The 17730-nt window shown below is 42.5% G+C and overlaps 1 protein-coding gene and 1 long non-coding RNA gene across 2 annotated transcripts in view; both read right to left on the minus strand.

Annotated features, from left to right (window-relative positions):
* Positions 1-17730, minus strand: part of LOC119490573 — an 839978-nt gene that overhangs the window by 397464 nt on the left and 424784 nt on the right. The window lies entirely within an intron of this gene.
* Positions 819-14140, minus strand: c1ql4a (complement component 1, q subcomponent-like 4). Its single transcript, XM_037774060.1, has 3 exons — positions 13706-14140; positions 12005-13392; positions 819-2049 (listed from the first exon to the last, which is right to left on the minus strand). Exons 2-3 carry the CDS (start codon positions 12548-12550, stop codon positions 1870-1872), a joined length of 726 nt encoding a protein of 241 aa, XP_037629988.1. The 5' UTR covers positions 12551-13392; positions 13706-14140; the 3' UTR covers positions 819-1869.

Here is a 17730-nt window from a genome sequence, read left to right on the forward strand (position 1 = left end):
ATTAAACTGAATTTCTTTGGGCTTTGGGCTGTTGATCAGACAAAATTAAATTTTATAGACCAAACAATCAGTCGATTAATCAGGAAAATAATTGTCAGATGAATCAATAATGAAAACAAAGATAAAAATTAATTTGAATGAATAATTAATTAAACTTAGGAAGTGATAAAGTTAGGTGTTTTATTTCCCATAGAACTGTAAATAATACTGTATGTATTCAGAAATATAGATTAACTGGATAAGTGGGTGTGTGTGAGAGAAAGAGCAAAGCATGACTTCCATAAAATCACAGTAGGATTATCAATAAATTGAGAGAAATGTACCAATATTATTTAAGGAAGATTTTTCACAAATTCCCTGGGTTCATTTCTTGTTATCGGTGGGCTCTCCAACAAATGATCATGGTTCAAAATTCTGATAAACAACGTCAAGCCTCATCACACACTGAACCAATTTCGTTTTGTTTGTACAATTGATCACTACATTGTTAGATTTAAATTGTGTACATCGGCTGGATTTTGTAGATCCTGGGTGTATTATAAGCAGAGATCAATATAGCGGTATTAATGTTTGTGTCTTAGACATATTGGAAATCCATGTTGTAGCAGGCAGAGGCTGTGGTCGGCCACTGTTGCTTCGATCTCAGCCGTAAATCCACGCAGCCGTGTCATTAAATCCAATCCTCCACTGTCGATCCAATCGGTCAATCCAAATAAAACTGGGTCTGCATGTATTTATGACATGTTGGAACATATACATACTTTTATTCAGCCCTGACCTTTATAAAAAAACAACAACATGGAAGAACACAGACAAAGTAGGGGTATATATATTTTAATAGCAATTGTCTACTCAGCCTATTCAACATACCAGATAGCCCATCCCAGGATTACTGTGTTTATACATATAATACTTTGACAGGGGTCTCTCAAAAATAAAGTAGGTATGGCAGTGTAATTACAGTAACGTGCCTGTAATGTATTGTACAACATTGAATGTAAGTAAAACACTGCAGCTGTTACTTTTCACTGCCTCAGTATATTACAGTATATATATATATATCCACTCATACTACTGACCCACACACACACGCACACAATATTGTCAATAATGCACTTGGCAATTATCATCACACACATCCATAAAATGTGTTGCCTTGTTTAATATGTTTTGTTTTATCTTGCTGTGATATCCTGCGTCATGACGGAAACAAGGTCCAGCATCTGTGTTTATTCAGATGGCCTTATTTTGATCAGCGCGGCCCCGATGCAGCGTGAATCACAACAGGGATTTAATTTCAACTGGTGTAAAAATATTTTTTACAATGATGAGTTGCGAAATATAGGCAGGCCGTTCGATCAGAGGTCACTGGAATGGAGAGCAGAATATAATGTGTAAGGTAAAGACCGTGGGTGTGCATTCGCCTCAGCGTAGTCATCTTGATTAATGGCACCTTCAACACCATTATTGCATTAAAAAACAATTAGACTGATGGTGTTTGTTATATTCTAGTTCTCACGATGTCCGTTAATATGGAACACATTAAAGTATTTTAGATATTTCCGAGCCACAGCTTTATGTGCACCTATACTGTACATATTCTGTTATTCATAGGCGCCAATATTTGCAGTTGATGATTGGCTCAAAATCACACAACTCCACTTAATCCCACTTATCTCTGATTTTCACTCGATCCACGCTTCTGTTGTAATCTCAGGATGTCTGTATGTGTGTGTGTGAGTGTATTTTTGTCTGTACATGCAAGCATCGTGCATGTGCATGTCTGTGTGTGTGTGCATTAATTTGCATACGTACATGTCTGTGTAAAGTGTGAATATGTGTGTGTGTCTCCGTGAGTACGGATTAGGTTCAGTCTGGGTAGATGAGGAAGCCGGAGAAGGTGCTATACTTGTTTGTGTTCCCTCCGTGGACCTTCCCTCCGTCCAGCTGCACGCACACCTCATCACCCACGTCCAAATGCAGGATCACACTGTTGGAGGCGTAGTCGTAATTCTGATCAGCGTCCTGAGCGATGGCGCTGGCTCTTACCTGTCACCCCACAGAGGACATACGTATTGACAATTAGAACATGGACGAAACTGGACAAACACTTGCAAATGTCACCGCCACTTAGCTCCATGCAGGAACTCTTTAAACGATCTCATTCCTTTCACACTTTTTCAGGCTGGATCAATTATTAACAGCCTTCAAATGAGTCACCCATGAGTATGACATCACCTCTGCATTCATGCTGGATAAACAGATGGATGGTACTGTGACCTGTGACCCCAGAGGTGGACTGAGAACACAGCCACTCTGACTGTTATTGATCAGGTGTGGCTGTGGCTCAGGGCAAAAGACCGAGGATGGAGATCTGATTGGGTTTGTGGAGATAAGCGGACTCACTGGAGACAACAGGTTGTCTATGGGGGAAACTATAGCGCGGCCGAGAAACAGCATCACTATCCACACCAGCTATTGACCTGTTGCTTATGATCCTGGGCCAGTTCAATATGCATGATATTGAGTGGCTATGCTGAAGCCAGACATTTTCGCATTTGCATGCTGTGTGTGAGTTCGGTCTTATTGACCCAGCAGCAGTGGATCTTTACTTGTTTGTTAACACATTTAATTGGGTTTACTCATTGTAGACATTTAAGTACACATGCCTAGATTGCAACATAGCAAGCATATATTACTGCATTATTCAATGTTTGTTAAACTGGCATGAACATGTATAGATAGATAGATAGATAGATAGATAGATAGATAGATAGATAGATAGATAGATAGATAGATAGAAAACTAAAAACGTCCTAATAGGATGTATCAATAATTCTGGTGTAGCAGCTCCAATCATCAGACATATGTCAGCCATCAGTGGCCTTGTGTCTGGCTCAGTGTCCATCTACGGTGGAAGCACTCAATCTGTGTCAGCAGCCAGACGAGCCACGCACATCTCCATGACAGCTACAGAATATGATCTGCAACTCAACTATCATCATGTCATTCCCATCACTGGGGCCTCTTTCTCCCCAACGAGCAACGCATCAATTTTAAAACAGTCAATCACTGAGCAACAGGGCCTGGATCACTGTAACAAAAAAAATGCTCTTTTCCCCGTGCACCTATCCATTTTGCCCGTGTCTCAGGGCTGAAATACCGACGCATTGTCACGGCCGTTGGCGTGTGATTCCGATGCACAAGGCAACCTTTAGCGTCTGTATTAGACGCACCGGGCTTTCAAGTAATGTGAACCCATCCGCGTCAATATCAAACGCTAAGAGAAAGTGCTCGGGAGTGTGGTGCAGCGCGGTCGCACGAAAAGATGTATGAGTGACACGAAAAGCGTGCAATAATAACGCCGTTCTGGCTTTTGTTATTTGTAGCTACGACATATAGTCTACTGACTGCAATGTAAATGCATTCATGTGAATATGCTACGCTCAGGGCTAATGATGTAGAATAAAAAGCGCGAAAGACTGCTTATGGTATTTTCCGTATTTATATTATGGTGTTTTTGTACGTATTGTACTTTGTTTACATACTTATTTTAAGCCCAACCATGACGTTTTTCCTAAACCTAACTAAGTGGTTTTGTTGCCTAAATCTACCTGCGGATGTTACCGTAGTTTTGTTGCGTGGCGTGCAAATGACATGCGAAAAGGCTAAAATGCGTCCTCATGACACACGGAATATCCTTGTAATATTGTGCTATTTATACGCCTTCCCGTGAGATCAGGTTGTGTGGTGACATAGTTTAAAGAGCAAAAAAACACACATTGGGTGGGAGGGAAAGAGGGAGGTGGACGGGTCCAACAAACACAGGGCTTTCATCCAGGAGACCGCTGCTTGTGTCCCGTGTGTCTTTGTGTTCACAAGGTTAAGTTTCACTTTGACATTACGAATGTAGTAATTTTAAGCCAAACCATGATGTTTTTTCCTAAACCTAACTAAGTGGGTTTCTTTGCCTAAACCTAAGCAAGTGGTTTTGTTTGAATTCACAATGTTAACCACACATAATGGAGCATCATAGTTTGACGCGCTGGGCTGCCTCTGCCCATTCTCATTCCCAGGGCATCAAACACCGAGGCTATGTCACGGCCATTGCCGTTGGATACCGCTGCACAAGGCACCCGTTAGCACCGGCATGAAGTGCACCGTATGTTCCATTAACTATAATGTAAACTTATCCGCGGCAACAGTAAACGCTCCAAAGAAAGTGCGCCGGGAGTGTGGTGACGTATGTTAAACCTAACTAAGTGAGTATGTCTTAGTATGTGACGAGTTAGGATGTGAACGCATTCCCCATCTATCAACAGTGTACAATATCCTGGACACAATCTGTAGGTCTCCTCAAAATAAATGCAGGTCATGGATGTTGCATCCAACATACAGCGTGTTGGTGACCAGTGGCTCAGCGCGGCCCTGTCCAGTCTAAACCAGATTGATTAAGGGAGCAGAGAAGTCGATCTCCTGAGGCTTCACAGCTCAACAACCACACAGTAAAACCGACCACAGCTATTGTTACACTACTACAACAGTCTTGTTTCATTAGATTTCAGATTCCGTAGTCCACAGGGGTGTTTTTAGGATGAGGCAGCCTAGGCTGCCTGTGCCTAAAACGGCTATATTTCTCACTGCAGAGCTATTCAGCTTTTCTCATTTTAAATTAGGATAAGTGTGCTCTGTAGCCACATTATGTAGGAGGAGTTAAATAAAACTAGAATTGAAAGAAACATTGCCTCAGTGGAGGAAAAATGAGGAAGTGAGAAAATCAGATACAGTAACCTGTTTTTCAATCTGTCTAGATATGACAAAGACCGTCTTGGATGTGGAGAAGTGAAAGACATGCCCATTGAGACAACAAGAAGCCATGTATGTGATTAAAATCACGATTATAATTCATGTATAATTAATGTATAAAACCAGTATGAGATATATGACATGTAGATAAGCTCATTGCACCTGTGTCCTTTAATTAGATTTATACTATATTGCAACATAAAATATGTTCTATGAAATAAAATTGATTGAAACTAAAACATCATTAAGTTCAGAGCACTGATGGTGAAAAACGACCCTGTCTGTTGACACTACATCGTCCTGTGGTTAATAGGTTTAAATCCGGTAACTGAATTATTTTATCACTTCATGGAAACATGATGCAGATGGAGAGATGAAGATTACTTTTAACAATCTACAGACTGATCTTAAGCTTCAAAATATAATAACCCTAAACAAGTTTAAAAATATGGTAAAATGTATTGAATCCAGGATGTCAGTGTGCAAATGCTTTCTCTGATAAGTTTACATTTTACTCAATACTATGGACATTAATGTTAATTGTGTATTGTGTTGCTTCTATTCTTGGCCAGGTCTCCCTTGTAAAAGAGATCCTTGATCTCAATTGGACAAACCCGGTTAAATAAAGGCTAAATATAAAAAAATATATCATTTGACATCCTTTATATTTACCAGCTACGACAGCGTATGGCTGGTATCGTTTTGACCTTGTGAGTCTGTGTGTGAGTCATCATGGCAAAATGTGGTCCTACTGTAGCGGGAACCTGTCTGTCTGTCTGTCTGTCTGTCTGTCTGTCTGTCTGTCTGTCTGTCTGTGGACAGATTTTGTCCCCGCGATAGCATCACAACCATGCAAGATTCAGAACAGTCCATAGGTAGCGTGCAACATTTTGCATTTAGAAAGATCTAATTAATTTGTTATATAATCAAAGCCATGTTTTGTGTTACCCAGGATGCCCAATTAGTATAATTAAACACTGAACATAATCTACTCTTTCTTAGGCCCCCATAAGACCATCTCTCAAATAACGACACCAATCCATTGTCATGGAAAGGTTATATTGTTGTTCTGCTTGACATGTGTAGTGACAGCCAATATCACATTTGCATCTCTGGCTGCAGCTGACAGCGGTGCTGTTGTTGTGACTTCCTATCGACACGAGGCATATGTCATCCGGCTCATTATTTTGGCCAAACAGTGTAACGGAGGGAGATGTAGGGAGATCTTTCGCCCCTCAGGCCTTCTCACATTCTCATGACTTAATGCATGAAAGTGCGGCTGAATACGATACAACAGAATCATATTCATCAGTCAGTGTAGAGATCTCTTTTGGCCAATATATGATATATGAAATGGTGGTTTGGCTGATGTTGCTGTGCGTGAGGGAATTACGCAGATGCCAGACAGAGAGGCGTGAGGGAGCCGTGGTGGGATTAGGACAGGAGGCCGACGGAGGACATGGATACGGCTGGAGGACACGGGCTGATCCGTGTGAACCAGGCAGCACACTGTGCTGATCCTGGAGCTGGAAGGGTTGTGAGCCTTGAGGCAGGGGCCCCCGGGGTTTGCCTGTGGCTGTGTCTGTCTCTGCCTAGCCCTTTCATTATAGGGCCTCCAGTAAACACGCCTGGGAGCAGAGGGGGCCACAGGCGAGGAAGAAGGAGTAGGGAGGGGGTGGTGGTGGCGGTGGCGGTGTTGGGAGCAGCTGTGGTGTCATTTTCTATACAAGTGGAGCCGCAGCGCTGAAGACAGACAAGGATAGACAAAAAGAAGAGCGAGGGAGGAAAAAAACAAAAACAAGGGCTAGGGGGTTGAGGGAAGGGGAGGAGGAGGGGGGGGGGCGGGGGGGGGTGGAGTAACAGACTGATCAAGCGAGGCTATTTTGTGAGGCCGGTGAGATGTGGGGGTATATGAAGTCTTGTTTTTATCTGTGGGTCTGTGCTCCACTGGTAATAAAACTGACAGGATTCATTCACTGTGATATACTGACCTCTTAGAGGGGAGACAATAGAAAAGTAGCTGTTAAACTTACCTAAGGGACTCCAGCACATGGCAAGAGGGCTGGGGACGGATGGGGGTGGTGGTGAGGAGGGGGCGATGTTGTGGAAATAGAATATTTATTGAATAGGTTTTCCCTCTCCTTTGGGAGCTCGGGGATTACATGGCGACAAGCGACTGTAGCATTGAACCGTATACCTTAGATTGCTATAACCTGCCAAGTGTGCTGCACTATAATGGTCAAACGTGTGCACAGCATGAAAGGGATTGAATTATTTTAATTATCTCTTTCACCAGAGGTACATTTTGATATTTTATTTAGATCTCTTATGGACTGAAAAAGACAACGTCTTGTCTTCATAGAGCAAATCCTGTTATGTATCTAACACATTCTTGCCCCTCGCTAATTACATTTCACCTGTAGCATATCTATATCTCTGCAACGGGGAAGTTAATACAGGCTCCGGTCATTATAGCGAGTGATGACATTTTAACACTACCGTGTGAAATAACTTGACCTTTAACTGAGCTATTAAAAGAGTCTATGATGACAGGTGAAAAAACAAGGGAGAGATTAAATGGGAGCCGAGCCAGTACCTATTTGTCTACATTGCACATTGTATTAAGAACATTTAATATAGACATACAGTGGTGCACTATGGGAATATAAATGAGCAGGTGAACAGCTCGCACACCAGTTAATGAGGGGAAAGGGAGAAGTTCTGTTGAGACGGTACGCATGACGTATTACCAGCCTTCACAGCATCAAGCACGCCAACATTAGCATAGACTGTCTTAATAACTACCAAGCTGGAATATTAAGCAGCATACAACTCATATATCCTTGATAATGATTAGGAATAGAGTGATTATTCACATTTATAATAGCAGTGGCACCAATGTGGAGTGCATTCATAACTATTTATTTTGATCTATCAATATTCAATCATTAAGGATCGTAAGGATGTAATATGGATACTGCGTCTGAAATCTCATACTATGCACTACATACTCAATATGTGTGCTATCGTTCAACATACTTTTGTGTGAATAAACAGTAGTTTGTATCTTTTTGGACGCACTTAGCAGTAATTTACATCGTCACTTCCTGAGAGCCTCCTTACAGGTTGAAGACATGTAACAATGGTAACACGTACCAACATCATGTGACCAAAACGATGATTTGTGAGAATCAAAGTCTGAATTCATTTTCAATATATATTACGCCTAGCAAAGTCAAATCTTATACTTACACTTAAATTGAAGCGTTACTGACGTTACAGAGATGTCCGTCAACGTCTGTTAAGAACGTTGTCGCCACTACCGCATTGCATTGTGTGATATTTATGCCTCCGTAGTGTCCAGCGTTGCAAACATGGGTTGCGTACAAAATTCCATACTAACATGCTATTTAGTACACACTAGTATGTGAGATTTTTTAGTATGTCCGAAACCTTAGTATGAAACCAATAGTACACAAATTGCATACTATTTCCAGTGTAATATAACAGTATGCAACGCTGGACACTACGGCGGCATAAATATCCCACAATGCAATGCGGTAGTGACGATAATGTTCATAACAGACGTTGACAGACATCTCTGTAACGTCAATAACACTTCCATTTAACTATAAGTATAAGAGTTCACTTTGCTAGGCGTAATATATACAGTATTTTAAATTAATTCAGACTTTGATTCTCACAAACCGTCGTTTTGGTCACATGAGGTTGGCACAGGTTGCCATGGTTACATGTCTCCAACCGGCAAGGAGGCTCTCAGGGCGTCATGACGTAAATTACTGCTCAGTGGGTCCGAAAAGATACAAACTACTGTTTATTCACACAAAAGTATGTTGAACGATAGTACACATATTGAGTATGTAGTGCATAGTATGCGATTTTGGACGAAGCCATGGTTGCAAACTCTAATATTTCACCAGAAATAGTATCCAATTTGCGTATTATTGGTTTCATACAAAGGTTTCGGACATGCTAAAAAAATCTCACATACTGTTTTAGCGTACTAAATAGCATGTTAGTATGTAAATTTGAACGCAACCATAATCTTTCCAAACTGGTTATCAAATTTGGCATTACATGCCTTCTGTTTCCTACCTGTGCATTTAACATTCAACAGGGGGTGACTGGGGTGTAACAGTGTTGAGCAAACATCCATTATCATCATACATTGGAATTGTACTGCAAGTCAATTACCGTCGCATCAGAAACATGGAAGCAACTGAAGTGTGACCCCTTTCAATCACAAATCCCCCAAGTCTAAAACCCTGTCAAGCTGCAATGATTTGTGAAAGTTAGATTGAGGTGTGAGCAGGTAGGCTTTACAGAGTGGGGATTTAGTGACGGTAATAGGTATTGGATCTATAGGAATCCCATGGAAGCCCTGCTACAGTCAGCACATCCTCCTGAGATCCTGGCATCACGTTATACAACACTCGTGTAACACGAGTCCAACAGTCCAATGCTGTTGAAACATCATTAGCAAAGATACAGGAGTTATACATCAACAACTCCCAGAGGAAATCTATTGGTATCTAGAATTAATTAACTAACTGTTTTTACACACTCCCTATCCGCAGTTTGTAAACCAATTTTCTCTTTCTCTGGCCGACCTTGATCGCTTGTCAAGCCCAGACGTGTTGAGTGGGTGTCCATTGGTCATCGCGCCCGATCTCATCCTGGCCTTCACCACCAGCCTCCCCGATGCCTCGTCTACCAGCCCACTGTCTCCACACCTCCATTAAGTCATCTATCTTCCTCTGCTCCACCCCTGATCTGCCCGTCAACTCACTTGTCTTGCTTTGCTCCTCCACATTCACTGTCTGTCTCCACGTGGACGCGTCGGCGTGTCTTAGTCATGTTGAGTCTCTTATGTTTCATTCATTCTCGCTGAACCTGTCCGAGTTGTGAATCTGTTGGAGTGGCAGCCTAACAAACCCAAGGTTGCAAATAACCTGTTGATGTGTAAAAGTTACAACACAAGCGGAAAAGGGAAGGTGGCAAATTTGTAGCTATGGGCGGCAATCCTTCTTTTTGGACAGACAAAATATCTAATAAAGCCTCAACACCTACGGCGATGGTTAAAGTAGAAGGCAACTCCGGGTCTGAGAAGTGAAGCCAATGCAGAAGTGCCTTAAACTTGCATTCTTTCTAATAGCCAGCAGGGGGCGACTCCTCTGATTGCAAAAAGAAGTCTGATTGTATAGAAGTCTATGAGAAAATGACCCTACTTCTCACTTGATTAATCATTGTAATCATGAGTTTATGCCGGTGGGTGCCCTTCCTCATTTTCTGCATTGAGGTAACAAATTAATAAAGAAAGAAAGAAAGAATTACACTTTTCACCCCTGTAACTTTCCTTCTCACACTTTTTCATCTGCCCGGCCGCACTTATTTGTTAATAAAAGTGTAAATTTGACAGCTCGCTATCACGGCGTTATCCGGTCAGGGAGTTGTCTTTGTTTTTGTCTTACAACTTTAACCCTTTCACAGTGTGTTTTCAGTTCATGAAAGTTAATTATAACTTTTTTTGGTCACCTGAAAATGTCTTATTCAGCGTTCGGTTGTACTTAGCTCCACACTCTCGTGTCACTTCTGGTTGCAAAAAACAAAATGAAACGAAGATGGAGACAGACAAAATGGAAAAACTCAAGGCTTCAAATCGGCAGTCCACAAACCAATGAGTGACGTCACAGTGAATACGTCTAATTCTTATTTACAGTCTATGGATAAAACAGGCCGTTTGATGCAGCACTTACACACTTCATTGTCAGCTACCAGCAGCTCTGCTTGGGTAGATCCTTATTAGGTGAGTGCTTTAACTGAACTGTTTGAGGAGTCCTCCTGGCGGGTGTCAGATGGACCTGGGTGAGGTTGAATGATTGAGTTGAGTGAAAAGATAATTAATGGAGAATCAATGAACAAGCTGGGGAGGAGAACATAGCGGGTGTTCATGGGATCTAATCTAAGATGTATAATCATTTAGCAGGCTAAGATGACTTGAATGGCAATATAGGACATTAAGCAGGCGTATTAGTTATTTTTGTATTTATTCATTTTGTGTAGACACTAGGGGCACCAGACCAAGCACGTGGGTGAAGTGATAAAGGTGGTAGGTGTGTCCATGTCAGGTCATGAACCAGGAAGTCATATTTACTGAAGCAAGAGCAAGGCAGCATGATGAATGTTTGTTTGCTTTGAACTGGAAATTTAATCAACCTAAATTAGAATCCTACCTGGATGTTGGACTTCTTTTGCCGGAGTGCAACCATCTGAAATGGTGCAACAGTGGCCTTTTGATGTAAGTTTATTTTTTGATGAACTCTTTTTGACAAATAGCTACAATATACAGTCTAATAATTAATGAGGAATGATTTTAAACATTTAGTTTTCTCACCAAATCAAGTGGAATTAAACCATACAGAGTGTATGAGTCTGCGTTAGCCATGTGTGCACATGTTTAAACAGTCCTTGGTCTGAGCAGAGACTATTTACATTTGCAGTCCTTGATGAATGAATGAATGTAACTTGAAGAATGTTTCCTGAATTTGGAGTCCTCTGATGAAATCCCTGTGATTTATCCCACCTCTCCTCTCCTCTTCCTCCCATCAGCCCCTCTGTCTTTAATTAGTGTCTGGGGAATGAGGGAGTGGATGAGTGGACTGTCAATTTTACATTCATTATTTATTTAGCTGAGGTGTAAACTGACTGGTCTGCGTGCTGACAGACATTTCTCCCGTGCTCTTTTGCACTTCTGTTTAGGCGATAATCAAGCTCTGTGTATGATACTTACTAATTAGACTGTCCCTTTTGGCGGCGGCGGCGGCGGCGGCGGCAGCGGCATTCTGCCACTTGTCATTTAGCCACAGTGCATGTGAGAATGCAAATATACACATAGCTGTGATTTTAAACTGTATAGCATGAATTCCCCTTAATGAGGAGGAAGATTGCTCTTTCATTCTTTGGCTGTCATGTTGCCACCTGCTAAGTGGAATGTGCTCTGAATCTGAAGAGCTCAATGTTACTGAGGTGAACGCGAGTCAATGGTGACACGCAGGATGGTCAACACTGTTGCATGGTCGTGTGTGTGCATACATACAAACACATGCATGCAGACCCTCTATTGTACACACATACACCTTCAGGCGTTGCACATACTCTCACACACACATTTACTAACCTGTCCGTTCTTCTTGAGGTCGGCCCACATGCTGGTCCCATCGCCACCTCTCATCAGAACGTGGTAGGTGAAGAAGTAGATGCCGGGCAGAGGACAGGTGAACTTGCCGGTGCTGGGCTCGTAGTAGTTACCTACGTTGGTCACCACGTCATCAAACTTCAGTATTTCACTCCCCTCGTGCTGCTTGCGTAGCCCCGCGTAAAAGGCGATTTTTGGAGTGTAGAGTGAGGGAGAGTAGCCACCAGGACCTGGACCTGGGGGCCCCTGTGGCCCCGGTTTGCCTGGCTCTCCAGGGGCTCCTCGTGCTCCTTGAGGGCCAGGGATCCCTGGAGGCCCACGAATCCCAGACTTTAGCTTCTTCCCAGAGTAATCCTGGGGCGGCATAGACACAGCCGTCAGCTCTTGGCCTGGCTGAGACGTAGCGTAGGGGTCGCATACCATCTTGCAACTTCCGAGCATTTCATAATGGCTCCCTGCATTTCCAGTGTTCCCCCCTTTGGTTGTGTGGACCAGCAGGGGAATGGCCACCAACAGTATTAGAACCATGGCCACACCTACAGCCGCTCCGATGACGCGTTTCCTGCGGCTGAGCCGTGAGGCGGCCAGCGTCAGGAAGTCCTCTTCCCCCTTGGCTGGAATAGTGCCGGCCAGGATGAAGCCGCTCAGAGAACCAGTATGGTGTAAAAAGGTGAAGAAGGATGTTGGGAGGAGTGGTGTAGCCTATCACCGGGCTCAGTATGAGAGAGAACGCAAAATGGAAGACAACCAAAGCGGATCCTTGAGAAATGAAAAGATGTCCAAGGGACCAGGATATTTAAAAGCCTATATGGTTTGAAAAGATGAAAACTTTACACACCACCGTGTTTAAGGAAATAAACACAAAAAAAATCTGGATGTCTCAGATTTGTGGTGACACACTACAGAAACATAATTTATCTGATTAAGTCTGACTTCCCCCGTTGTCCTCCAGTTCAGTTTATTTTTCAGCATCAGACAGACACCATGACTGGCACTGAGAGGCTTGTTGTGGAAGTGGAGCTTATTAAAAGTACGCAGTTGCCAAATTCAGCTCATTGAGGAGGGAGTGGGGGTATTGTTTGTTTTGCTGGATGAAGTATGATCTACAGTTTGGGTTTTTTTTCAAAGAAAGAAAAATCTTCTTTCAAGCCCCCCCTTTACAAAGCACAGGATTTCACTTCATGTGGATGTCTCACTTAATGCCATGACTGCCAGAGACAAAAGTTCATCAGAGATCTTTTCCTGACACAATCATCTTATGAACCCCCCCACTTCTATCTTGTTTCCACTGTCCACATTTAAAAAAAAAGGTGCCTTTTCAGGAAACCAATAACACTTTTAATAGATTCCTCCTCTGGCTATATCTGCATCTGGAAAGAATAAAAAGAGCAAAGACATTAAATAAATGATGTGTCCTTATTTACCACTGTTATAGCATTATATGTAATAGAATTGCATGAATTTAAAGAATGTTTAAAATTAAATTATACTGTATAAAGATAAATATCAAAACGACATGTTTTGAATAAAGAAATGGTATTTTCTTTAAATAATCAAAATAATCATTTTATTTGGTTTTATTGTAATTCTTATACATGCAAATTACATGAAATGCGTAATTATCTACAATGCGTTGAATTTGAAAGAGTTAAAAAAAAAAAAGAAAAAGACAGAAAAACTCACCATCTGCTCTTTATGATCCAAAAATATTTTCTAGAGGATTAAATTCTCTGTGCATCTGCTCAGTCCGCGTCCCACCAAAACGACTGAAGCACTTTGAATGTGAAGCCGGAGAGCCGATGGGCGCGCTGGAGACGCTGCCAGGAAAGTGATGAGAGTTTCTTAATCGGCGCTTAATCCTCCTCTTTTCTTTCCGGGGTAGAAAACGGGAGTTTAAATGGCGCCAACTTCAGAGGAAAATGAAGCCCCAGAAAATACCTGTTAGAACACTTTTTGACGCAAATCCAAATAAGGGGACGCACAACGACCTGGCGCTCCCATCCAGGAGAGTGGCTGCAGACTGGATGCTTATCGCACTGTTTGGTCCATGGGCAGTCCTAGTCGACACCTGTTAGATCTCTCTCTCTCGGTCTCTCTCTCTCTCTCTCTCTCTCTCTCTCTCTCTCTCTCTAGGCCTACATCACACCAGCATTTTTATTCTGCTCTTTTATGTCTAATAACCACCTGTAATGTATGAATATTGACATTTATATGCAACCACCAAATGCAGATTATATACAGCACTGACTACTTCTCACTTGATTTATTACCTCAGTGATCATTGTAAACTTGAGTTTACAAAGCATGAGTAAAGCCTTACTTATGCTTGTATAGTGAAGAATACTCTAACTGGGAATACTTTCTTTTAAAAAAAAAAAAGATGTTTCTATTTTTATGTGTGGGATGAAAGTGATTTGTAACAATATTGTGCCATTGTCTGTTTCTGTCTACATGTCACTCATAAAACATGTTAAATAGTGTTTCACTTACCCGGTGCTCCGCTTTTTTAGCAGTTTCGGTATCGCTGCCTTCTCCAAAGGGTACTTTCAGGTCTTCAAATCTGCAAGATCTGGTGTTATTATCCAGTTGTATTCCGCCAGTGGGCGCCCTTCCTCATTTTCTGCATTGAGGTAACAAATTAACAAAGAAAGAAAGAAAGAATTACATGTTGAGTCTCTTCTGTTGGACTGGCAGCCTAACAAACCCAAGGTTGCAAATTACCTGTTGAGGTGTAAAAGTTACAACACAAGTGGAAAAGGGAAGGTGGCAAATTTGTAGCTATGGGCGGCGATCCTTCTTTTTGGGGGATTAAAAACAAACCCAGTGGGCAGACAAAATATCGAATATAGCCTCAGCACCTACGGCGATGGTTAAACCAGTGGACAACTCCAGGTCTGAAAAGAGAAGCCAATGCTGAAGTGCCTTAAACTTGCATTATTTCTAGTAGCCAGCAGGGGGCGACTCCTCTGGTTGCAAAAAGAAGTCTGATTGTATAGAAGTCTATGAGAAAATGAGCCTACTTCTCATTGATTTATTACCTCAGTAATCATTGTAAACATGAGTTTATGCCAGTGGGCGCCCTTCCTTATTTTCTGCATTGAGGTAACAAATTGACAAAGAAAGAAAGAATTACACTTTTCACCCTTGTAACTTTCTTTCTCACAATTTTTCATCCACACTTATTTTTTAATAAAAGTGCAAATTTGACAGCTCGCTATCACGGCGTTGTCCGGTCTGGGAGTTGTCCGTGTTTTTGTCTTTACAACTTTAACCCTTTCACAGTGTGTTTTCAGTTTATGAAAGTTAATTATAACTTTTTTGGTCACCTGAAAATGTCTTATTCAGCGTTCGTTTGTACTTAGCTCCACCCTCTCGTGTCATTTCTACAATATGGCGACGGCCAAAAACCAAGGTGGAGACAGCTAAAATGAAAAATTCAAGGCTTCAAATCGTCAGTCCACAAACCAATGAGTGACGTCACGGTGAATACGTCGACTTCTTATATACAGTCTATGGATAAAACAGACCGTTTGATGCAGCACTTCATATACACTTCATTGTCAGCTACCAGCAGCTCTGCTTGGGTAGATCCTTGTTAGGTGAGTGCCGTTTGAGGAGGCCTCCTGGCGGGTGGTTTTATGTATAATAACCACCTGTAATGTATGAATATTGACATTTATTGGCAACCATCAAATGCAGACTATATACAGCACCGACGCCGTCTTGTTACCCTGACATTCACCTGTTGTTAGAGGCAAACTCTTGGCAAGAAAATGTTTGATGAAGTGTTGCAAAACGAAGATGTTTTTTATCTTCTGGAAGGGAAAAGGACAGAGGAACGGCGGCTAAGTAAAAGATGCCTCAGCATGATGTGTGAGGAATGGAGAGGAGACACTAAATGTTCCCCAGACCATTGTCTGTGTGTGTGACTCGCATCCCACAGCTATAAAGCCTCATTAGTGAGACACCCTGCCCCACACATTGTGCTGCTCTTTTTCCTTTACCTAAAACCTCACACACAAACACACACACAGTGCATGCACTCTGGACTAAAAGGCATGCATTGCACACACATAGACATATGCAGGTAGACAAAAAGAAGAGAGTTTGCGCACCATTAGTAATGGAAGGCCATGTTTTGTATTCGTGTATCAAATGTCTCGCTGTTGCAACGACAGTAGGGAAATAATGTGTTTCCATGTGGACTAAAATATGCTTCCTGGCCGCCTTCCATTTCAGAAACCTCTTGGGCAGATTTTCATCATTTCCTTGGAGTCTTGTGTCACCTGTCTGACACGCACAACCGCAAATCTGCGAGTTTAAAGTTTAATGACAGAAGCATTGGGAGCAAGGGGAATAGGTCTACATACAGTATTGATGACGCTCTTTTTATCAACCACCACCTCCTCGACCTCTCCCTCCACAGATATGATGACCACTGTCTGGCCGTGTAGGGATCAACTGACCTGATCCCACCGGACACGAAGAGGCAGACAATCACCTAGTTTTAAGGTGGTTTTCCAAGGATAGGTTGGTGTGGTGGGAGAAATACAATTACACATCTGTAACAAATCATAAGGTTTCAGCAGCAGGCGTACCTGCTGTAGAGTGTATGTGGACTGTTTAGATTAGCACTGGGCATTCAGGGAACGTCAGGGGGCACTGGAAGCAATATTTTTGAGGTGTTCTTGGCAGCGAGTCCCCTAGCGTCCTCGCCAAATCTTGTGGACATGTAGTGTCAGGCAAATATCGCCTCGGCAGGCGATGGTCACTAGCCTGCATTCGCGCTTGTGTGACCGTACCTAAAGGGCTATTCACACAGAAGGTTGTTTGAGCTGCAGTCGTCGCTGGGTTCAGCTCGCACTTTGCTAGGCGCAGCGAAAAGCGGTCGTTGCGCCAGTCATTGGAAATAATGGTTTTCAGAGCGCAGTGGTGCTGTTGCCGTCCAGTGGCAATGGTGGCCCTCAAGCTAACTTCACATGATATGAAACTTGCTCTTCACTCACTGCGAGGTATCGGGCGCAGAGCCTTGCAGAGGCAAAGCACAGCGCAGGTATAATATGCCATCAAAAAAGTGCGCCAGGAACGCCATCCACTGTTTCGAGGCAACAACAACAGTTGCAGCTGTTATCTCATTGGTTGCGCTTTGAAAGGTCAGTGGCAACCAAGGTCAAAGTTGAAATAATTTTAACTTTGAGCGCTGCGCTCTGTGGCGATTTCGAGGGGTGCGCCACGCCAAGGCTTCCGCCCAGTTGGGCAACACCACTCTCCCCATAGGAAAACAATGGCTTGGGGAGCAGCTTTGAGCTGCACTTTATTGGTGTTATTGTGGTGAAGTTGACATTTACATGTACAATAAAGCCACACAATGGTGAGAGTTGCTGATCAGAAGTGTTTACTGATAGTTTTGGTTTAGCGTAGCCTACAGCTGCTTCTCTAAACTTGGTCTGATCCAGAGAAAGTCCCAAACGGGGTTCTGTGTCTGTCAGACGGTCTGAAGGGAGTACTACCATATAAGCAGAGCACAGAGCAATAACGTAATACACAGCAGACTGCTGTTTGTGATCAATGATGAGACCTAATTAAAGTTTGAATGTGAAATTTCTAACCATTGCATTTGTTTAAAGGTGCTAAATGTGAGATTGGGAGCATATCTATTGCCTCTGCACAGCTCTCAATATGGCGACAGCTGAACCGGCGGCTCATAG

This window comes from Sebastes umbrosus, chromosome 6, assembly GCF_015220745.1.
Source record: "Sebastes umbrosus isolate fSebUmb1 chromosome 6, fSebUmb1.pri, whole genome shotgun sequence".
Taxonomy (NCBI): Eukaryota; Metazoa; Chordata; class Actinopteri; order Perciformes; family Sebastidae; genus Sebastes; species Sebastes umbrosus.

Coding starts and splice junctions, on each gene's coding strand:
- c1ql4a (XM_037774060.1), bottom strand. CDS start 12,550: ATGGTTCTAATACTGTTGGTGGCCATTCCCCTGCTGGTCCACACAACC. Junction 2,050..12,004: donor ACCTCAAGAAGAACGGACAG/GTTAGTAAATGT, acceptor GTGGGGTGACAG/GTAAGAGCCAGCGCCATCGC.